Below are 24,263 nucleotides of genomic sequence, written 5' to 3' on the forward strand. Positions count from 1 at the left end.
GGTGATGGAAGTCACAGGTTCAAGAAGTGCAGGCAGAGTAGGCTAGGTGAATAACTACAGGGTTTTTTTTTGGTAGACTGTGTACACTGCAGCCACTCTGTACGGTACCTTGAATGAGAATGAATGCTTAAATGGTGAATATGAATGTATTTATTCTGTATGGTGTCTGATTTCTTGAGTATTGTTGGAGCTTCATCCATCTCGGCAGGCGGAGATTATTCCATCACACACCTGAATGGTAGAAAGGTTGTGTGGTAGCTAGTATGCACCAACCATTCCACATGAAGAGTTTATCCACAGATAGTTCCATCTCTGCCTTTGTATACCACTAAAGACGCTTGCAAATTTCTAATGATCTATGGTGGAGAGCATTCTGACTGGTTGCATCACCACCTTCTCCACAGTCTCCAATGTGCACTATCAAAAGAGACTGCAGATATTAGTAGACTAGGCCAGCTCCATCACAAACACATCCCTCTCCATGTTCAAGGACATCTTCAAGAGGCAGTGCCTCAAAAAGGCTGCATCCATCATTAAGGACCCCATCACCAGAATATGCCCTCTTCTCACTGCTACCATCAAGGAGGAGGTACAGGAGCTTAAAGACACACACTCAGGAACAGCTTCTTCCCTTCCACCATCATATATATTTCATGGCATATGACAGTGATATTAAACCTGATTCTGATTCTGAACCAACAGAGAGGCCCCATCTCTGCAAACTACCTATGTAGCCATGAAAGAACTTCCAGCCTGACCTTGTGAAAAAAATCCTAACTTGCATTCCACAGGAAGATAAACTGATTGTCCTGGATAATTTCAGTGCCAGATTAGGAAAAGCAGAGTCTGCTGGCAAGGTGTGTCTGCTGTGCAGGGTGCAGAGAAAGCTAACTCCAATTCCTCCTCCCAATGAAATGCTAGGAACCTAGTCTTGTTATTTATGATACCTCTTTTGCCAGAGACAAGCGGACCCTCTTTTGGTAACATTGCTGGTCCAGGCACTGACACCTGAAGACCATCCAAGCTGGGAGATTTATTCATTTTAAGTAGAGCTAGTCTTTTCCAACTCATCCTGCCTATTAATTTTCATCCCATTCTTCTGCCATCAATATTCCAATCAATAATTGGTCAAATATCATGTTCAATTTTTAAATACCCATAAGTCAGATTCAGCCCTTCACTTTATAAACAATTACTTATTTGTATTTTAGTTGGTGTGTGTGTGTGTGTGTGTGTGTGTGTGTGTGTGTGTGTGTGTGTGTGTGTGTGTGTGTGTGTGTGTGTGTGTGTGTGTGTGTGTGTGTGTGTGTGTGTGTGTGTGTGTGTGTGTGTGTGTGTGTGTGTGTGAGAGAGAGAGAGAGAGAGAGAGATTTTTCAGGCCGTTCTTAGTCATTTCTGCTTACAATGTGTTTCCCTGATATTGTAGATGTCAAATGATAAGATTCTTTGATCCCATCATGATAGATTCTCTTATGGTTTTTTTCCAATCTGACACAATGAACTCTTGGTTTACACGGGCACTGAAATTATTAAAGCACGGATGTAGGCAGCTCTGGGAAAGCTAGTAATTATTGCCCATAAAGTGGATAGCTTGCTCAGCTACCTCAGAGAGCTATCCCAAGGCAATCATTTTGCCATGGGTCGAGACACATGGACAAAGTAAAAGGATGACAGCCTTCACTCCCTGATGCATGTTGATAACACAGTTATGTCACTACAACAGTTCTATTGTTTTACAGTCACCATTACTGAATGTATATTCCTGAAGTCTTTCCTTCATAAACTTTTTTTGTGTTCTCACACTCAGAGGCACTTATTTCTTCAGGAAGAATTAGACCATTTTGGCATTATGAAGCAAAAACCAAATCCTCCCAAGACTTTATTCTAACAAAAACAAGTTAGTTGAAACATCTAAAATTCCTTTCAAGTTAACCATTTTTCTTACCTCTGTTTGCACTAAATAATTCCTTTGTGTTCGGATGTGTTTAAGGAATCCCAGCACATTGACAGTGCCTTTCTGTTTGATCTGTTGCAACATGCTGTCTATTACAATGTATGTGCCAGTTCTTCCAACACCAGCACTGCAAGAGAAATGGCATGGAATCTAATATAAGTGATTAATTAGGAAATGGGTCATTCCTTCACTGTGGCTATACTTAACTGTGCAGCATAATGTATTCTGAGAAAAGGAAATATTCTTTATATAATTGCGACATCCAAAGCTAGTTGTTCAAGTATTAATCTAAAAAAACAGCTATTTTGCATCATCCCAGACTTTTCTGCACAGTTTTAGCAGGATTTTTTAAGGATTATATATTGACAAGAAGGAATGCTGCTGAATATATTGTGGCACACCCTTTATCGAATTGAATTGAATTGACTTTATTTCTTACATCCTTCACATACGTGAGTAAAAATCTTTATGTTACGTCTCCATCTAAATGTGCAATGTGCAATCATAGTAATCTATAATTTATAATAATAAATAGAACAATCAATGTGATATAGAGTACACTCAAGTCAGTGTGAGTTCATCAGTCTGACGGCCTGGTGGAAGAATCTTAATTGACAAACCCAGTATTGATTACTTCTGGTTTAAGATTATTCACTGTCCATCATCACCAGCAAATGTTTATCATTAACAAGCATGCTGGGATTTTAAAAGAAAATAAATAACTATTTAATTCTATTTCAAGTGAACATTTTATCTTTATTTTCCTGGTGGAAACAGGTGGGATATGATTCGATCCCTATTGTACACATACCTCTAATTATGTGTAAAACAGGCAATTGATTTCACCCCATCAGCATACCACCAAGTTTGGGTAGAGTGATTCACACATGGGGGCAATGCCTTCCAGTGATGAGCTCTTTTAGGAATTCCTAGTGCCGACATTATTCCTGATCACATCTTCATTTCAACCCAGGACAAGGCAACATTACCCCAGATATTGGACTGCTTTGGAGTTTGGCCCCCAATGTTCCACAAAAACTGGGGAGCCTGTAACTCTCTCTGCAATTGCGATGAGAGTGCTTTATGCAGTGCCTGTAGCTGAAACCAATTAAACATATGCACACGATGACAAACCAAAAAGATGTTGTAGTGAATAAAGCTGCATACCTGCAATGAACCACAACAGGTCCGGTATGACTGGCTTTAGCAGCTGCTGAGTGTCGAATAAATGTTAACACAGGAAGGGCATACTCTGGAACACCCATATCAGGCCACTGGGTGTAATGATACTGGGTCACTATATGATCATTCTGCCTTCCTTTCAATGATCCCTGTGGTGGAGTAGAAAAGAGTTCAATAATAACGTTAATTTTCTTCTAAAGCAGAAGATACCAAATCAGTTCCAGAATGCATTACTTCAGGCCAAGAAATTGGAGCATAAAGTGCTTGATCGTACAGAATTTCTCAAGCTTGCCTCGGCCTTCCTTTCAAACAACACCATCCATTCCTCACCACACTCCCTTTCTACCCTTTAACCCAAGGAAAACCAGCTTTCTTTTTTTCCGTCCCTTCAGTGACTTTCTCAGGAGCCTGGAAATCAAGTACAAATCACCAACTAAAGTTCCAGCTTGAATCAGAGAGAGGGAGGATAAAAACTGGGGTCACATCTATAAAGTTCACTGGTGGTAAACTAATTTATTCAGCCTAAGTCAGACAATATCATTGAACACTACAACTAATTACTTTAACTTTAGTCAGATAAATGCTTTATATAAGTTCCACGTTACCAATTACGTCATCTCACCACCATCACTCTGACCAGCAATGGTTAGGAAACAATTCTACACACAGTGGATTGAGCTAGCTACTTATTTAGTGCAACTCTTAAAGAACAAAAACTAATTGATAAAATAGCTGGGATTCCCTTTGTTTATTTGGAACACTATGCCACTTAATTGGGACAATTGGGACAGGAGACAGTTGCTGAACAGTTTCTACCTAGCGTCAGTTGTGTGGATTCGCATGGTCACTAGACACTGCACTGTACTTTGAGTGAACAGTTTTTAAATAGCATCAATTGAGTGTTTTAGTGTTTAAAAGCAGTGATTTTTGTCACTGATAGCTAGTGACAAATAAGCAGCAAGACAATACAGAACTGTTTTGCTCATTGCAGTTTCAAGCATTCAGGCTTGGAGATGCCAGAAATGGCCGTGAGTGAAAATAAAACAATTTCACTACTTTAACAAGTTAGTGAGCGCAGAGCATTAGAAGGTGTTGACAATCATCTTGAATGTTGCAACAAAAATGAAGAATTGAAGGGTGCAATCATCGAAAGCATTGGTTGCAGACAGTTCATTATCTGCACAAGGTGTCTGTGCAGACTTTGTTCACTTACAGTCAATCAAAAGTACACAGCCATGAATTCCTCTATCGATAACTATTAGGAACTAATACACAGTTTTATAGTACTGTAGTAGCATTAATAGTGTTCTAATTCTCTGTATTTCATTTAAATACATAACTTATTACTCAGTTAAACAATAGTTTGTCTTTTTTATACATTTTTTTGCAATTTCCCATGAAACTTTGGCTAATTGGGGCAGCCACTTAATTGGACCAAATTGTACTGATCCAGATGAGTCCCAATTAACCAGAATCTACTGTATTTTTTTCTTATTTGGAAATCCAAGTAAACTTCAAGTAGCAGACTTGTTCTGCCACTTGCATTAACTCTCTTCACCTTTCATTAATGGTTCATATACCAAAAACAAGAATATTTAAATGTTTGACAAGCTCCTGCCCTTTAAGTACACTGGAACAGTGTGGGTAGGAGCTTGTTGAAATTGTTGCTCAAACATTATTCAGAAGCACCTCTGAGCTGTTGGTTAAATAGCTTAAATAATTCTGTTTTTGTTCTAAATCCCAGACCAACTTCACCGAGCAACTGGGGCTTTTGAGTTCAAAAGGGATCAGGCTAGTGGGGAGCCCTACTCTGAATCTACCTGTTCCCCCTAACTACACAGGTTGTGCAGGCAAGCTCAAAGAACAAATTACATTATATGTAAAACAACATAAACCAACTTGCAACTTGGTGAAATTTAATCTATGCTTTCAACTCTTCATGATGTTTTGCCTGAACCGAGCCAAACAAATGCAAACCTTTTTAAACTTTGTGTTGCGTACAATAAACTGTCTAATAGTGTAATAAGATGAAACTTTCATGTTCTTCAGCGATACAAGGATGTGTCCATATTCTTCACTGTTTTCTGATGGCCAGTACTGATCACATTTCCTCTGAAAAGAAATAAGAATTTACTTTACAGAACAATCCAAGGTCTTTCTCAAGGCATTGTAACTCAGGATATCTTCAAAAGGCAATACCTCAAAAAAGTGGCATCCATCGTTAAGGACCCCCACTACCCAGGAAATGCCCTCTTCTCATTTACTACTATCAGAGAGCGTGAAGGCACAAACTCAACATTTTAGGAACAGCTATTTCCCCTCTGCCAGCAGGTTTCTGAACAGACAAAGAGCCCACAAACACAACCTCAGTATTTTTGCTCTCTTTTTGCACTATTTATTTTTAATATGTATTTCTTATTGTAATTTATAGTATATTTGATATATTGCACTTCACTACTGCTGCAAAACAACAGATTTCATGACATGTGTCAGTGATAATAAACCTGATCCTCATTCTGAAGATGGTTAATATTTGTATGACTCAACAGGATTAACGCTCTCAGGTTAGGATAGAGTGCAGACACCTCTCTTCCATAACCTTATACAACATGGAGAGTCTGACACTGGTTTTGCATGGTTTGAATTAAAAAATCTCCAATCTCCAGTATGAATACCCCTTGCCTTAAACTCACCATGTGCTTTGAATTCCATCATGTGGGGCTGGAGCAAATCAAGCCTAAAACTATTGAAAAATCTTGACACACAACGAACCCATGCTTCCATTTTAGTCAACTGTTAAAATGGTCAAAATCTCTTAATGATTCTACATGCAACAATGTTTAGATGTATTCAAAAAACTCTTTAAACTATTGAGAACGTGCATATGCTTGTCAAAACTGAAATTGACAAAAGACGCATTCCGGACGCATCCTCATATTGTGTCGAGTGACAGATCTATTTGGAATTCTTTCTTGAGAAGACCCCGTTACGGTAAAAATAAACATCAAGGGTGAGCTCCCAGGACCTTCAGGACTTCCATGTTAACTGGCATGTCTGTAAAGAAGCCCCATGTTGCTGCACATTTGACTTCAGCTTGAATAAGTGGGGGTGTTATTGCTGCTATGTTTGGAAAACCATTAACTAAGACTTTTTGTTATACTACACTTTATAGTTGTAGTATAACAAAAACATCTTAGTTAATAGTATTCCTAGTTATAAATTTAGGCCATAATTTGGAGAAACGACAGAAATTAAGAAGGGAATTTCCAAGAATTCGATGCAAGCTTTGAGCCTAAATATACAATTGGGAAGTTGATATTGTATTTTACAAAAGTTCCTGGTAAACAGAATTCCAAACAAAGGGGTGGAAATGTCTCCACTTTTTCATTTTAGTATTATACCTACACAGATAATCTGAATAACATATGTATGTAAGGCACTATTGTGGTTTCTGAAACTCACCCTTCCTTTCTCTACCAGGTTGGTGATCATCACAATGACGCTCACATTATGCTCCCATATCATTCGCCAGAAGTCCTCAGTTGTGGATTTCAGTGGCCCTTGAGCTGCTATGTAGGCTTTCTGCCTATTGTAGCCCTGATAGACATAATTGAAAATCATGCTTTGTTACCTTCCTGCTGCTTTTATTGTTTAGCATACATCTCTTTTTTTAAGAAGTATTCTGAATCACGTTAAATCCATTATGAAAAAATCCACAAAGATGACCCATAGAATTTTAAAGTAAAGTTACACAAGCATATAAACATAACAAAAATTACTGGAAAAGTCAGGAAGATAAGGCATTATTCTTATATTCTTTTAATCAGACAATGCTTCTATTCATTCACAATGTGGATCTCAATGGCAATGCTCATCAAACCATCACCGCACCTTTTCAGAGGGCAATTAAGATCCTGTCACATTGTTTTGTGTCTGGACTACTATCAATGAGTTTCCTTCTCTGAAGGACATTTGGTGAATCAAGTAACTTCTTGTATCAATTGTGTAGTTTCATGGCTAACATTATTGATTCTAGCCCTTTTATCCTTATTTAAATGCATTTAAATTCCCTTTGTAAGTGCTGGGATTCAAACTTATGGATCAATCAAACAGGATCTTGATTCTGGCCCGATAAGCACAAGACCAGAGGAAGCTTTACAGCCAGTTTTGAAAGAGCTGTACAATTAATCATTGTCTCTTGGTCTTATTCCACAGACCTGCAAATCTTTTTTTAAATATTTATTCATTTTCCATTTAAGCCAGAGAACAACTACAACTCTTTCCCCTTTCTCCTCCTCCCCCAAAAGACAACCCTAAACATCTACCAGCCTTCTCCTTTCCACCCTCCCCCCACTTTCTTTATAGGGCCCCTGCCCCCTCCTTCTTCAGTCCTGACGAAGGGTCTCGGCCTGAAATGTTGACTGTTCATTTCCACAGATGCTGCCCGACCTGCTGAGTTCCTCCAGCTTGTTTGTAAGTGGAAAAAAAATTGGTTTATCCTTATATGCATTTAAAATTCCTTTTTCCCTTCATCCAATTTCCTGGTTCAAATTGAAGTGATTAAAATTATTACAGCTTTAACATCACTAATATTGAATTCTTTAATATCACTAAAGTAAATTGATTAAATTACACAAAGCGAAGGTTAATTCTATTTCTTCTCTGTCCTCTGTAGAATTGTTTTGCTTAATTCTTTTCAACCAGGTTACGAAGGATGAGCACCATAGTGAAATGGATCTGAAATCTGAAGGCTGCTCTCTGTGAACTGAGGAACATTGACCATGTGAGCCAACTATTGGTAGCTTGCTCAGCAAGAATGGCAGAGTTTGCAAATGCAACGTACAATACAAAAATATTGATATTATATGCAGATATTTTAATGTTTCACTATTTAGACTCAAAGTCAATTATTAAACTAAATTCAATAGCTAGCATGCCTTGAGCACAAAACTGAATATTTAGATGTTTAGAGCGAAAACCTGCCCAGAGTGGAAAAAAAGAACATTTATTAGGTCATGTTAGCATTCATCATCAGGAAAGCAATCCACATAACACTTATTGCATTTGACAGTTTTTATATAAAAGCCTATCTCACAAAGAACTTCTGTGTGATATTTTCATATCATGGCATGTCCAGACAGGTATATGTAGTTCACCACAGAACTGCAACATCAGATGTAAAAAAGGGAGCAGGAGCAAGAGTAGGCCATCAGGCTCCTCAACCCTGCCCTGTCATTCAATATAATCATGGCTGACCTGCTCCAGTTCCCATAGTCTTCTCTGCAGCAGATCTCCAGTCTTTCACATCCCCTAATCTTTCAAAAATGTATTTACTTCCACTTAAAATACCTCTAAAGACATGGCCTCCACAGCTCTTAGAGGTAGAGAATTCCAGAGAAACACCACCCTCTGCGAGAGAAAAAAGTCCACATACCTCAGTTTTAATTGCCCAGCCCCCTTATCTCGAAACCACATTCCTGCATCCAGGATTCTTCCACCAGTGAAAATACTGCCATCTAACCCTTTCATGTGTCCTTAGAATTCTATGCGTTGCAAAGTAATTACCTCTCATTCTTCTAAACTTAATAGAATACAAATCTGTTAAAGGACTCGATGCAAATTTGAAAGAATACTCTGATAAACTGCTTAAACAGGGTTTCTGTGAGTCTGTTGCTAAAATTACAGGAATATTTGGGATTATATCCTTGCAATGGAATGTTCTTCTGAAATGGGAATGGCTGACTCATTAACTTGTACAATGTTAGCAGAGCATTTATAGTAAATAAAACATAGAAAGCCCAGCAGAATAAAGCTGAAGAAACACTGGACAGGTCCCAGATCTGTAGACATCACTGCATCATTCCCTCTGTTTACTTGGAAGTAACACCACTGATAAATAAATGTATTGGTAGTAACATTTTATCCACTACTTATTGAGAATACAATGTTAAAAACGTAAGCTGGGTGTTAAAGCACATTTTTAATGCAGTATAGATCCAAAGATTAAAAACTTTAAGAATTGGGATGTTTCCAAGAAATCCAATATATTGCAAAACCATTTCCTACAATCACCAGAATTTACAATGAGATTCAGTATCTTACTCACATCAACGTAATTTGCATTGATATAATCGCTGTGCTTAGAATCTTTTTCCATGAGTGGGGAGAGTTTAACTCTGCTGTGGTCAACTGAAACAAAAAAAACACTTTTACTTTTATTTAAAAAAAAGAAAAATAAATTTTACTGATCAACAGAGATAAAAACAAATAGAAATCCACCAATGAACGCAACGGTGGATTTAAATACTGTATATTATGCTATAAATTCTGCAAGGCAAGTAGAGTAGGGAGGGAACAAGGTAAGTTAGTGATGGGGGCAAAGTAACCTTAATGACTGAAGATAAAATTACTTTAATGTTAAGGGAAGATCTAATCAGAAAAAGTGACAATGGCATCTTTTGAATTTGGGTTAAGAAACAGAAAATAAGTTAACTGCATTAGACATTATACACAGTATCTCAAGAAATTGATAAAATGCAAAAATATATAAATTAAATGTTTTTGTAACTTTTCCAGACCATTATAAGCAATCATACTGACTTCATGTTGAGCAGTACTGAATTTCTTCGGTTTTCTTAAGGTAGTTTTCTGCAACAATGTATAATAATGAAACAAAACTGGGTCAAGAGCATCAGATAAACATCCAAAAAGGTAAAATTTAAAATGAGTTCTTTACAGACTGAGTCAGAGAAAATATATTGTGGAATAAGGAAAAGGCGAAGAATTATTTTGTCATGATAATAAAATGCTGGAGATTGGACAGCATCTGCGGAGAGACCAAGGTAAACTTTCAGATTGACGACGTGCCATTGGAACTTAAAAAACTGAGAACTTAGCAAGTTGCAAAGAGAGGGAGAAGTAGAGAAGAAAATAAAAGGAATATCTGCGACAGAACGGTGACCAAGATTATCCAGATGACATAAATGGTCTGGAGACTACCCATAATGTTGATCACTGCTTGTAAATTATCGCCGATTCATCTGTAGAAGTGCAAGTAATAAGAAATAAATGCAGGCAATTGGATTGAAAGTGAGAATGGGATGGAGATTTAAAGTGGCAGGTGACTGGAAGGTTAGAGCCACTCAAACATTGAACAGTATATTGAAACATGGTCACTCAATCTATATTTGGTTCTGAAAGCATGTACCACTGGACTCAAGGACAGCCTCTATCCCAATATAACACTATTGAATGGGGCTCCATACAATCAGATGGGCTCTTTATCTCTCAGTCTGCTTCATCATGACCTGGCATCTTACTGCCTGGCTGCACCACACTTTTGCATGTAATGTAGCATTTTATTCTGTTACTGTTTTCCCCTTATGCAATCTAATGTACTGATGGGGGAATTGACAATTAGATAACATAGGTTTAAGGTGAGACTGTAAAAATGTAACAGGATTTGAGGGGGCAACTTTTTTTTATTTACACAGATTGTGGTACACGTGTGGAATGAGATGTGAGAGGAAGTGGTTAAAGAGGGTACAATAATAACCTTCAAAAGAGCTAGATAAGTACATGCATTGGAAAAGTTTTGAAGGTTATGAGCCAGGCATAAATGGGACCAGGTTGGATGGGGAATTTTGGTTGCCGTGAACCAGTTGAGACAAAAGTTTTCATGCTGTTTGACTCTATGAAAAGGAAGGAGATGATGAGTTTAGTGGTGAAACCTCAAGGAAGATGAAAATTGTGAATAATAATCTAAATGCATAGGTTGATATGGAAGGAAAATTATGGGTCATGCAATTTGCAATGAATTCCTGATCTTTCTCTCATTTCATTTTTTCACTGAATTTGAATTAGACGGTGCCATTTGACAGTACTATTTCTAGGGATTAAGCTTTTCATTGTGGCACTCTTATGTACATTTCAATAGAGATTTGGTGAATTTGTCATTTTATGCCTTTTCCTGATTTACAAAGAGTTAGAAAAAAAAGAGGACCGGGGCTTTAGATGTGAACAGAAGCAATTCTCTCCACATCAAGTACTTCAGGCTTATAAGCGGTAGATCTAAGAGACTGTGAAGTTTAGAAGATACCAATAATTAGTATATTAAAGTAATTAAAATGGCTTACAGGCAACTATATTTATATAGCGATTCTTGTTTTTGTTGTCAGGGTGGTTGGAGCTACTTGATGTGATGCCTAGATCAACAGTGCATCCCTGGACTTCCTGTAAGAAGTAATGATATAATTAGATGGTGAAATAATATTCTGCAATGATACAGTCAACCTAATTCTCAGCTTTAAAAAATCAAATCCTAATGCAGTCTGTCCATTTCCTCCCCATTCCTAAGAAAGCCGACTACATCTGATAACCTTTAAATTTTGCTCATCAGCCAAATCTCCAAGGTGAGTTTACACAGAATCAGCAGTTTCCTCTATTCCTTACTGAATGTTGGTTGACTTGGAGTCTCAAGAATTAACAATTATTCGGCTGGACGAGGTTGACCGAGACTCAGAAGAAATAACTCCATTCTCACTTAATTTAAATACTTTTATTTGTTCACATAAATATTTGAATCTTCTGTATGCAGGTCTAACATATAGAAGTGGTTAAAATGGATATTAAATCAAAATAGTGGTCTGTTTATGATACTCATGAATTACTGTTCCTCCATGTTGAACAAAACTTGTATAAGTACTGAAAGTAGCAAGGAGGCAGAATGTTCACTGGGTAAGGGAACTTAATAGCATTCCTACAGCTACTTAGATCCTCCTCAATCTACTTGTGAAACTGCTGCCCATGATACCAAGGGCAGGGGTAACAATTTCCCACCAAACATCTCCTCCATGATTTTGTGTGACTACAATCATATCAAATGGGATAACCTTGAAAGATCCGGCAGTGGATAGCTGGCTATCCATGAGATGCTTTGGACCATCACATCCCATTGTCATTCCATTTAGTTTAGGAGAACCATCCTCTTTGAGCGAGGAGTGCAGAAGGATGCCAAAGGCAGCATGAGGTATACTGAAAAAGTGTCAGTCTTATCACGGTACTGTACAGGATGACATGTTTGTTCAGCATGTAATAGGTAGAGCTCATCAATTCCACAAACAACAGAACAGATTAGAGTTCGGCAGTGCTTCTACATATATTGTGAATGATCGTGGTCCATGGTTCAGCCAGCTTCAAATGGAAATAGTTGATCCTCCTGTAGTTGCCACTATTACAGAATCAAAACATTTGCCAGTATAATTCACTGTTTATGATACTCCCTTCATAATTTAAAAAAATAAATAAAAGTACTGGATACTTTGGGGTCTTGATAGAGGTATTTACAGTTATGAGGGGGATAGATAGAGTTGACGTGGATAGGCTTTTTCCATTGAGAGTAGGGGAGATTCAAACAAGAGGACATGAGCTGAGGGTTAAGGGGCAAAAGTTCAGGGGTAACACGAGGGAGAACTTCTTTACTCAGAGAGTGGTAGCTGTGTGGAACGAGCTTCCAGTAGAAGTGGTAGAGGCAGGTTCGATTTTGTCATTTAAAAAAGAATTGGATAGGTATATGGACAGGAAAGGAATGGAGGGTTATGGGCTGAGTGCAGGTAGGTGGGACTAGGTGAGAGTAAGCGTTTGACATGGACTAGAAGGGCCGAGATGGCCTGTTTCCGTGCTGTAATTGTTATATGGTTATATGGTTGTATGACAAAACTTATGAGACTGGACAGCGGCCTGGCCTATGCTCCGGATCTGAACAACTTTCTGCCCAGGTACTATTACAACACAAGTATTTCTAGGTATTCTCAGACATAAAAAGTATGACAAATCAATTTGGTGCCACAACTACCCAATCAGCATGGTCTCAATCTGCTAACAGAGATGAGGAGGAATTTCTTTAGCTAGAGAGTGGTGAATCTGTGGAATTTGTTGCCACAGGCAGCTGAGGAGGCCAAGTCATTGGGTATATTTAAGGCAGAGATTGATAGGTTCTTGATTAGCCAGGGCAGGAAGGGAGAAGGCAAGAGATTGGGGTTGAGAGGGAAATGGATAACCGAGATGAAATATTACAGCAGACTCGATGGGCGAAATGGACTAATTTTGCTCCTATATCCTGTGGTCTTATGGTCAATCTTTAAGAAGTCATGTAAATTATCAGCAACAGATCAATCACTAATCAATGATATTCTCATCAGTTTGGTTTTTGTCAGCACTAGTCAGCTTCGGACTTCATCATAGTCAGAGAAGAGGTGAGAAAATGACTGTCCTTGCCAGCACTTCAAAATTTCACCAGGTGTGACTCAGGGAGCCTGGGTTAAACCAAAATCAGGAGCAACAAAAGAAGAAATATTCAATGGGTGGAGTCGTTTGAAGATAGCTGTGGCTGCTGAAGGTTAATCATTTCAGTTCCAGGGTATCACTGCAGTTGTTCCGCAGGGCAGAATCCTGGACCCAATCATCTTTATCAATTCCTTCCATTATAGAAGTAGGGACATTCAGTTCCATGTGCAAATTCTCTGAAAATGAAGCTGTCTATGCCTGAATTTTCTGGATAATATTCATCCTGGGCCTCATAGATGATAGGTAACAATCATGCCCCACAAGGACCGAGTAATGAGAGTCTAACCACCATTGGGGCGGCATTGTCATTGACAAATTCCTGAGGATAAACACTGAACAGAAACTCAAATAGACCAGCCTCATTCAAGTTATGTTTGTAAGACCCAGTACGAAATTACTTGTTCTGAACTGATTCACTCACTACCTGACACCCAAAACCTTTCTAACAGGCCACAAGTCAGGATCATGATAGAATACACTCCACTGCTTGGATGAGTATAGCTCCAACAATAGCCAAGAAGCACACTGAGGACAAAACAGTCAACTTGCCTGATACCTCATCCACCACTCCAAACATTTATTCCCCTTACAACTTCGGCTGTTATCTACAACCTATAGGTCTATACGTCAGTTGTGGAGAGCGCCCTCTTCTTTGTGGTGGCGTGTGGGGGAGGAAGCATTAAGAAGAGGGACGCCTCACATCTTAATAAGCTGGTAAGGAAGGCGGGTTCTGTCGTGGGCAAAGTACTGGAGAGTTTAACATCGGTAGCTGAGCGAAGGGCGCTGAGTAGGCTACGGTCAATTATGGAAAACTCTGAACATCCTCTACATAGCACCATCCAGAGACAGAGAAGCAGTTTCAGCGACAGGTTACTATCGATGCAATGCTCCTCAGACAGGATGAAGAGGTCAATACTCCCCAATGCCATTAGGCTTTACAATTCTACCGCCAGGACTTAAGAACTTTTAAAAAGCTATTATTAATGCTTTTTGAGATAGTGATTTAGATGCATATCATATTTTTTACTGAGTTAAGTACTGTATGTAATTAGTTTTGCTACAACAAGTGTATGGGACATTGGAAAAAGTTGAATTTCCCCATGGGGATGAATAAAGTATCTATCTATCTATCTAATACACTGCAGCCAGTTGCCTAGTTTCCTATGGTGACACCTCCCAGCTCCGTGATCTCTTCTGTTAAGAAGGGTAAGAGCAGCAGGTGCAAGGAAAGAACTTCACCTGCAGTCTCCTCTCCAAGTTGCACACATTCCAAATTGGAAATTTATTTCTGTTCACTTGCTGTAACTGGGTTTAAATCCTGGAATTCCCCATCCAAAGCTGTGTACGAGTACCATCACAGCAGAAAATGTGTCTCTAGTAACAAACAGCCTCAAGGGCAGATAGGAAGGAACAATAAATAGTCTTATCAGCATTGCCTATTCCATAAATGAGAGGAAATAATAAAATAGGAACTATAATCACTCTCTTTGTGTACACTACCAGCAACACAAAAGAATGCTTCCGTATTTCCTTACAGTATTTACACTACAGGCTGTAATGTGACTGTTTGCACAGTGAAATATATTCAAATGTAAATAAAGACAGGTTCAGCCAACCTACTTAAAACTCAACATGGTGCAAACATTAAGGAAAATCAGGAGATTTTTACCATATACCTTTAATTTACAAAGGAAAAAATAATCCTGTAGGATTCAATTATGAGCAGCATACTCTGAGAGAAAATAACTGGTGAAATAATTGCTACTTTATTTTTATTACACCATAAACTGTAGAGAGTTCTGAACCCAAACCATGAAGAGGAGCTAATTCTGTTCCGCATTTAAGATTTGATCTTCAGAAAAAATCGTGTTATTTGTATCATAAGGAGGTTGTATGGAGAGCAAGCACTGGCATGCAAAGAAATAACACAGGCAAATAATTGTTCTACAAAGCTACTTCTACAGTGCAAACAAAATCCAAAACAAATGTCTTACCTCATAAAATGCTTTGAGTTTCTTATGAAAGGGAAGGAATGCAAAAAAGCACAGCAATCAACTCCACAGCAGACAGAGAACAGCACAGATGTATCACAATGATGTCAATAAGGAGAACTTAAAATTCATGCAAAAACACATTTTTAATTCTGTGAGCTTAATTCATAACCATTAATCATAATTTTGTGATAATTTTTAAATTATATTTTAAAATCCTGTAAATTATTTCATGAAGAGAACAAAAAATTAAAGTGTCGAGTGTAGCATATCTGACCTTTTATTCCAAAAGTGACATGTGGCTTATCTAGTGAAGCATTAACATTTGGGTAATTAGCTTAAATGAATTAACATCAAATTAAAATGGAACAAGTATTGGTTATTTATTGGGAGGTTTACGAGGAAGTGGAAAAATCTTTTGAATTGACCAGTAGGGACAAAGACAGTAAGATGAATGGAAATACAGGCAAATACAAAGACTATTATGCAAATCTATGATAGCTAGATTTTTAAATATACTCACATTCAAATGGCAATTCAATATGTGTGAGTGAATTATAAGGTTGTCAGTAGGTTTATTATAGAAAGCAGAGAGAACATTTTTCAATCACACAAGATCCTATAAAAGTACTTGCAAATTATTCTAGGCTGTAGTGATGTAGCAACAGCTTTTACATAGACTCACAAAGCACTGCCATGTATCATAAAAGCTGTTGTAGTGAAGCTCAAATTAGTAGCTGCAGAATTAATTCACAGGCAGTAGCACCTTACTGTCACTGCCAACTTGCAAATCTGTATTTCCCAACATGAGAGAGCTCTGTAAACACGTGCTTACACAGCAGAGCTCCACTCCTGCAGGTGATTGTTAAATGTTTCAGAGTGTGGGTGGAAAGATTTATTTGAGTAAGTTCTGCTGCACTTTGCAAAGTGTTCAGGAGCTCACGTGGATTGTCTGACTGTTCTAAGCACATTAAGAAGGGAAGCAGATGAACATCCAGCTTCTAGGATTCAGTGAGAACCCAGCTAACCAAAAGTTCACCACAATATCCCGTCTGGTTCCTGTAGTCATTCATTCATATCAAGTCCAAATACTTAACTACCTCAACCTTTGATACACTCAACTATACCTCCTCTGGGAAAATAATCCCAAAGATTCACCACCACAGTTCTTAACAGATGACTCCTCATCTGAGACTACTGCCCATGATTCCAAGGGGAAAATGCATATACCCTGTCAAGCCTTCTGAGAATATTAATATCGCAGCAAGATCATTTAGCTTTACTCAATCCTTTTTGAAGTGCCTTCATCCTAAGAATTATGTAGAATCTTCTTTCTCCCATTTCAATTTGATTTTTTGGTATGGATATCAACTCTGCTACTTAACATTTCACTAAATTTCAGAGCACTCTATGGAAGATATACTTACTCTTTATTATGCAAAAATAAAGGTCAATATAACTTTTACTTCCTTCTTACTCACTGTACTTTCTTATTACCTTTTCTGTTTAGTTTATGTTGCATCAACATTTGCAACTTCTCATAATTTAAAAAGTGAATAAGTTCACATTATACTCCATTGGCCTCCTTCTTTCCCATTCATATAACCCACTTATTTTCCTTCGCAGAATCTAAATGTTCTCTGAACTTTACTACCTATCTTAACACCATTAGCAAATCTGGATAATTAATTTGGATGCACTCTGAAGACAACCAAATCTCATCCCCAATCCTTGAGGAAGTCTACCAGCAACAGCCTTCGAGACTGGAAGTCACCCATTTATTCCTCCTTGCTGACGTTCTTGCCACAGAGAGAGAGAGCAACTGGACTGATCCTATGGATGTGGGCACTGTTGTATGAGAGAGATTGGGCCTGCATTCACTAATATGTCAGAGAATTAGAGAAGACCTCATCAAAACATTCAAAAGCTGAAAGGGTTTATCATACAAGGAAGATGTTTTCCTAGAGGGAAAAGAGGATTTGGGGTCAGATTTCAGGACTGAAATGAGAAATTTCTTCAGTCAGCAAATGATAAACCTGTGGATTTTGTATCATACAGGGTAGTGGAGTTCAAATTCTTGAAAACATTAAAGGAGGAAATAGATACTTTCCAGGACACAAAAAGGCATGAAGAGCTATGGGGAGAGAGCATGAATACGGATTGAGATAGAACGTCAGTCATGGTCATAGCATACTTATTGGGCTGAATGGCCTTCTCTGCTCCTGTTCTCTAAGTTCCTAACATAAGTTGTTAAGATAATTATCACTTTGCTCCTATCTTTTTGCTCCCATACCCCTATGTTCTTTACTCACATGATTTGCTGAAGAAAAAAATTTACAAAATTGGAGGGGGGGGAGAGAGAGAGGGCGGGAGGGGGAGATAGGGGGAGATAGGGGAGAGAGGGGGAGAGAGAGAGGGAGAGAGAGGGGGAGAGAGAGGGGGAGAGAGAGGGAGAGAGAGGGAGAGAGAGGGGGAGAGAGAGGGGGAGAGAGGGAGAGGGAGAGAGAGAGAGAGATGGGGGGTGGGAGTGCAGTAAAATAGGATATTGTTGTGCCATTCAGGTCAGAGAAAGAAAGCCACATGTAAGGAGACAGTTATTTTTATTTGGTTTGGTTTGTTTCTTTCCTCCAGTTAGCTCTATTTCCCATCTGAACATTCCTGTGCGGTTCGTTCACCTGATCCTAACAATGTTCATCAAGGGTTGCAAATTGAGCTCACATTTAACATGTAACAAAAGATACATGTTGCTTCATATTTTGATTTACCTTATATGTTAAAACATAATTCTGAATTTTTAAAGAAAAATACCATAGCAGTGGCAGGATTCATGCAAAATTAATAATAGCCAAAACATCAATTATAGACACAAGAAAAAAACTGTTCACAATACAAATTTTCTGAATAACTGTGCGATGTTTTGCACCAAGGAAGGGAGCTAAGGATTTGAAGGCCTTCTGGTTTAATTCCATTTAGACATGCATATTGATGGCACAAACAGTCTTAATTGGTTTATTCACTAAGCATGAACTAAAAGCATTAGTGAAGCATATTTGGCTGCAATTTTCCAAGGGGGTTCCAAATTAGCAGGTGTTGGAAGGCAAACAATAAAGCAGTTATAGTAGGAAGTAGATCGATAGATTTAGGTTAAGGAACAAGTGCTTAGAATGCCTAGTTCCCTGCAAACTGCAAAGCTCAACTGTGTGAGGCTTTGAACATACTGTTTGGCTTAGTTTCTGGATTTAAGATATTCACTGATGCAGATCTGTGTGGTGGTCAAGGAAGGGAGGGTGAAAACTGGACTATCAATACTGGGAAGAGGATTGAGAGACCAGCAATACTTGGCTATCAGAGGGCATGAGGGTGGTTGAAAGGAGGGAAGGGAAGAGACTGTCAGTAGCTGGGGAAGGTTACACGACCAGCCAAGATAGTTCAATATTAAAAGGTGGGGGTGATATACTGGAAGGCAAGGAAGAGAAAGGAACTTGGAGAGAGTCAACTGTTGGATAGCTGGAGAAAGATTAAAAGAGCAGCAATGGTTAGATACGGTTGTATTGCGGGGGGGGGGAGTGGGGGTATGAGTGTGGAAGTAGTAATGTGGGAAGGGAAGAAAATTTGGATTTGGTTGAATAATAGACCACACATCAGTCATAGACATGAAGAAGAACTGAAACTAGCACGGACAGAAGGTTGGCTGACTGCAGGAGGCAAATAGTGGGAATAAATGGGACCTTTTCTGGTAACTAATGGTGCACTACTGGAGATGATGTTGGGACCACTTCTTTTCACGTTATATATCAGTGTCTTGCTTGATGGAATTGATGTCTTTGTGGCCAAGTTTGCCGATGATACAAAAATAACTGGGGCGATGGTAGCATTGAGAAAGCAGGGAGATTTCATAATGACTTAATGGGAGAATGGGCAAAGAAATAACAGATGCAGTTTAGCATAGGGAAGTGTCTGGTCATGCACTTGGGTAGAAGGAATAAAGGCATACACTATTTTCTAAATACAGAGAAAATTCAAAAATCAGAGTTGCAAAGGGACTTGGGAGTCTTCATGTAGGATTCCCTGAAGGTTAAATTGCAGGTTAAGTCAATGGTAAGGAGGGCAAATGCAATTTTGGCATTAATTTCAGAAGATCTAGAATATAAGAGCAAGGACATAATGCTGAGGCTTTATAGAGCATTGGTCAGACCACACTTGGAGTAATGTGAGCAATTTTTGGTCTTTAACAGAAAATACGTACAGACATTAGAGAGGGTTCAAAGGAGGGGGAGAGGGAGGGACAGGGAGAGAGGGGGGAGAGAGGGAGGGAGAGGGGGAGAGAGAGAGAGAGGGAGGGGAGGGGGAGGGGAGAGAGAGGGGGAGGGGGAGATGGGGAGGGGGGGAGAGAGAGAGAGAGAGACCTAATCCTTATGGTCTTATTGCATTATGCAGTATTGGAATGAAGGAGATGAAGAAAAAGTTTTATATTGGAAGGAAAGGGCAGGGGAGAGAGGAGTTGAGAGACAGTTGGTGGTTGAATGAGGTGAGGAAGATTGGGAGGCTGGAAATATTTGGATAATGGTGCAAGAATTGGCGTGGATATAGTGAAATAGTCATCTATCCTATTGAGGGTATGGGACATTTGACCATTGGCCTGGAATTTGTTGGGGTAGTGTGAAGGTGGAGGGTGAAAGGTGACTCTAAAGCTACACATCTTTCAATGCTTAACACCTCACTAATAAAGGGTGCTTGTAGCAGAACTCTCAAAGCTCATACAACTTTAAATCAATGAATATCAATATGCTGGCACTTTAAAGAACAGGTGTATAAAACACATCCTGTATTTTTTTCATCAATTTTACTCATCTACTAACTCTTAGTTACAAATTATACAACCCGTACTGCAAATTATTATTTTGGAACTTGCTATTCTTTTATTGCTTAAAAAAGATTAATTCAAAATATATTTAGATGTACCTCAAATTCTTCAGAAAATCCATCACTTGCATGAAGTTCTGCCACATGCTTTGGAAAATCCTTGACTGAAATTGCCCCCATTTCATCTGCAGAGGGAAAAGTTATTCTATTAGCTTTTGTTAAAAATGAGTACTGGCAGATCTGATACTAATTACTGGCATGTAGTTGAGGATGACCAAGATTAGAATAGAATATTCTGAGGATTTTGACATTTCAGAAAATTGAGCAGGAAAGAAGTTGGTTAACTGTATTAATAAAGTAGGAAATCAGTAGAGCAGAGAGAAATAAATCTTGAATCAGATGATCAAGAGCTAGATACAACTTAGGTACAAATAAGAAATAGCATGGAAATGCTATCACTAGATGAAGTTGTCCACAGGCCCACAGCTGGCTGATGCATATGTGAATTTATCATGGTCACCATTTTGCAAACCATATCTCTTAGTCTATGGGCAGCCTGTTCTCCCACAAAGGAATGCTTTAACTTCAACTCACTACTTGTAATTTACATTCCACACTAAAGTCTGGCTCTTTTTGAATTATTATCTGTTAAATTCACATAACTCCTGAATACTCCCTAACATTAGGCCAGAAATTGACAAAAAAATTACAAAAAAAAAAGAAAATAGATGATCAGATAGTAAGAAATAAGAAAAGAAAAATAAAACAGGAAGGTTTTCTACATATTCATAAATGTGAAGAGAAGTTAAGGTAATCACCCTTCCCTTTCTTCTATGGTCTTCTACCCTCTCCTGTCAGATTCCCTTTTCTCCAGTCCTTTATCTCATTCACCAATTAACTTCCCACCTCTTTGCTTCACTCCTACCCCTCTCCCGAGTTCATTGTCGCCTACCACCTTGTATTTCTTCTTCCCGTCCCCCCACCTTCTTACATCGGCTTCTCATCTTTTTTTACAGTCCTGATGAAAGATCTCAGCCTGAAACATCAACTGTTGACTCTTTCCCATAGATGCTGCCTGGCCTGTTGAGTTCCTCCAGCACTTTGTGTGTGTTGTGAAGGAAATCATTATCCCCTCAGAGAACGCAAATAGGAATTAATAGAAGATGCAGCATTGCCAGACTATACAAATATTTGTCATCCTCTTCATTATAGAAGACAATAAAAACATCCCAAAAATGGCAAAAAATATGAGTGCAAAAGGAAAAGTTGAACTTGAGAATTATCATTACCAGTCAAAGGGTACAAGGCAAATTAATGGGATTGAATGCTGGCAAGTCTCCAAGTCTTAAAGAAGTGGATGCAAGTATTGTGGCTGGAATCTGTTATTAATAAAATAGAATCAGAAAATCATTCTGAAGATCAGTCTGCATAGCAAGTGCAGTTTTATTTACAGAGAAATTATATTTGGTAAACTAATTGCAGTACTTTGAAGACATACCAGTGGACGTCATGTAATTTGTTTTAAAATGGCTCCACTGGAAAGACTATCAGTATGGATAGAAGATGGACCAACAAGGCACAACAAATTTATATTTATAAACATGTGGATGTGTACTGCACCTCAGTTTTTCACAATCTACGTTAGTGACTGAGACAAAGGGACAAACTATATTGTAGCTAAACTTGCTGATAATACAAAAATATCTTGAAAAAAATAATTATAAGGAGAATACAAAGCATCTGCAAATAGATACAGATAGGTTAAGCAAGCAAGTTTATTTTGAAAGTTGGAGGATAATATTGGGTAATAGGGTAGAGGAAAAGAGTATTGTTCAGCTGGAGACAAAACAGAACATTGAACACCAAGGGAGCCATGTGTCCTTTCACTTGAAGCACAGACTTAGTAAGCAGATGCAGCAAGTGCAATGTTGGCCTTATTTTGATGAAAATGGAATATAAAAGAGGTTGTCAATAAAAGTACGTACTGTACATTTATGAAGGAAAGGAAGGGAGTTTCTTCCCTGCCCTCAAGGTCTGTAGATTGGTAGTCATTTAGTCTATTCGAGGTTAAGATAGGTAGAGCTTAGGACACTGAAAGGTACTGTAGGAATCACTCTGTGAAGTATATCTGATTAGGTATGATTTTATTGAATGGCAGGATAGAAGGACAGGATGACTTATTCGTACTCTAATGTATTATATTTTAATTTGACAAGCATGACACATTTTTCAAATAATTGATTCATACTAGTTATGAACAAAAAGAAAGCACAGGCCTTAATGTAATTTTTTATGTAATTAAATCTTTTTGAGCATGATATAAGGAAAAACTTCTTCACGCAGAGAGTGGTGAATCTGTGGAATTCTCTGCCACAGGAAACAGTTGAGGCCAGTTCATTGGCTATATTTAAGAGGAAGTTAGATATGGCCCTTGTGGCTAAAGGGATCGGGGGTATGGAGAGAAAGCAGGTACAGGGTTCTGAGTTGGATGATCAGCCATAATCATACTGAATGGCAGTGCAGGCTTGAAGGGCCAAATGGCCTACTCCTGCTCCTATTTTCTATGTTTCTATATTGGCTTTAGCATATGTAAACTTCGCTACTTATTTACACACAGCAAGACTCCACAAAGAGTAACAAGATAAATGACCAGTCTGTGTTTAAGAGAAGAATAAATGTTGAACAGGGTATCAAGAGAGCTTAATTGAGGGCTCGATTCTCACTTCCCATTGAAACCTCTGTCTCTGAGCTCAGAGTCCACTCAGATCTCTGAAATGGACTTTCAGCCAGTCCCCACCTGAATCAGGATGACAAGTTGAATTCTAATATCTCTGATGTTCTGATTAGCCTACTGCCATGCCAAGTGTGGATGGCGACAGAAACATTCCTTTAGTTAAACAATTAAAGTAGGCAAGGATGTAACAACTGAAAATGCCAGAAGTAATCAGAAGGCCAAACAGTAAATGTTTCAGAAGGCTTCTATTTTTTTTCAGATTTTCAGCATCTTAACAGTGTTTTGATTTTCAAACATGTAACAATGTAGGGCAACCTAATGAAGATACTCTATACTGGAAGAGCATGTTTTTCTTTCTTTGGATATTAGTTGGGGTGATTGGAGAAGGGTCAGTACTTTATTGTCCCTGAGATATAAATGAAGCTTTTCCTTCATTGACCTTTCCAAACTCCTGTGTTTGGGGTACTCCCAGAAAGCAGTTAAATTTTGATCCATCAACAGGAGAGGATTTGTAAAATATTTCCAAACTTATGACTTGGAGGGGAACTTGCATTTGATGTGTTTCCCTGTACCTGCAGCCTTTGCCCTTCTAGGCATTACAAAGTTTGGGGTACTGTTGAAAAAAAAAACATTGGCCAATCCCATCAGTGTTTTTTTTGGAGTCGGTACATGTTGCAGCCAAGATGTGCTGATGTTGGCTAGAAGGTGAATGTTTAAGGTACTGGATTAGATATCAAGCAAACTGCTTTGTTCTAATGTCAGTGAAATTTGTAAGTGATATTGTAAGGGCTAGTTTATCAACTGGTATTGATATTAGGTTATTATTGTAACATGTACAAAGATACAGAAAAAACTTGTTTAATTTGCTAAGCAGACAGATGATGCCATGCATAACTATATGAAGCCAGTAAAAGGAAAACAGAATGCAGAGTATAGGACTTTAGTTGGAGAAAGTACGATGACAAATAAAGTGCAGCCTGAAAGGTTCTGTCATAAATCTGACTTGAGTCTTGCAGATGCTGACAAGACTTTACTGTAGCCGTGTCTTCTTGAAGCAATGTAATTTAGGTGCAGGTTCCAATTAAATTTCTGGTCAATGGCTACCCAAATCTTGTTATCAAAGCAGAATTCAGTTTCAGTAAGTGGTAAAATGAAATATGAACATCCTGGGCTGCTGATCCACTGCTTTAACTAC

General features: G+C 38.4%; 1 protein-coding gene across 4 annotated transcripts in view; it reads right to left on the minus strand.

Annotated features, from left to right (window-relative positions):
* The window catches only part of ptprz1a (protein tyrosine phosphatase receptor type Z1a), a 252,244-nt gene that overhangs the window by 35,553 nt on the left and 192,428 nt on the right, over nucleotides 1-24,263 (minus strand). For 3 of the 4 annotated variants that reach the window (XM_073059137.1, XM_073059139.1, XM_073059140.1), the window contains 8 exons: nucleotides 20,434-20,519; nucleotides 15,475-15,495; nucleotides 11,272-11,368; nucleotides 9,243-9,325; nucleotides 6,599-6,733; nucleotides 5,114-5,248; nucleotides 3,122-3,285; nucleotides 1,946-2,081 (listed from right to left, as the gene is read on the minus strand). In XM_073059137.1, the coding sequence (XP_072915238.1) occupies nucleotides 1,946-2,081; nucleotides 3,122-3,285; nucleotides 5,114-5,248; nucleotides 6,599-6,733; nucleotides 9,243-9,325; nucleotides 11,272-11,368; nucleotides 15,475-15,495; nucleotides 20,434-20,519 (857 nt within the window). The remainder of the gene's footprint in view (nucleotides 1-1,945; nucleotides 2,082-3,121; nucleotides 3,286-5,113; nucleotides 5,249-6,598; nucleotides 6,734-9,242; nucleotides 9,326-11,271; nucleotides 11,369-15,474; nucleotides 15,496-20,433; nucleotides 20,520-24,263) is intronic. The other variant, XM_073059138.1, reaches the window with a different exon arrangement.

The sequence above is a fragment of the Hemitrygon akajei genome, chromosome 10, assembly GCF_048418815.1.
Source record: "Hemitrygon akajei chromosome 10, sHemAka1.3, whole genome shotgun sequence".
Lineage (NCBI taxonomy): Eukaryota > Metazoa > Chordata > Chondrichthyes > Myliobatiformes > Dasyatidae > Hemitrygon > Hemitrygon akajei.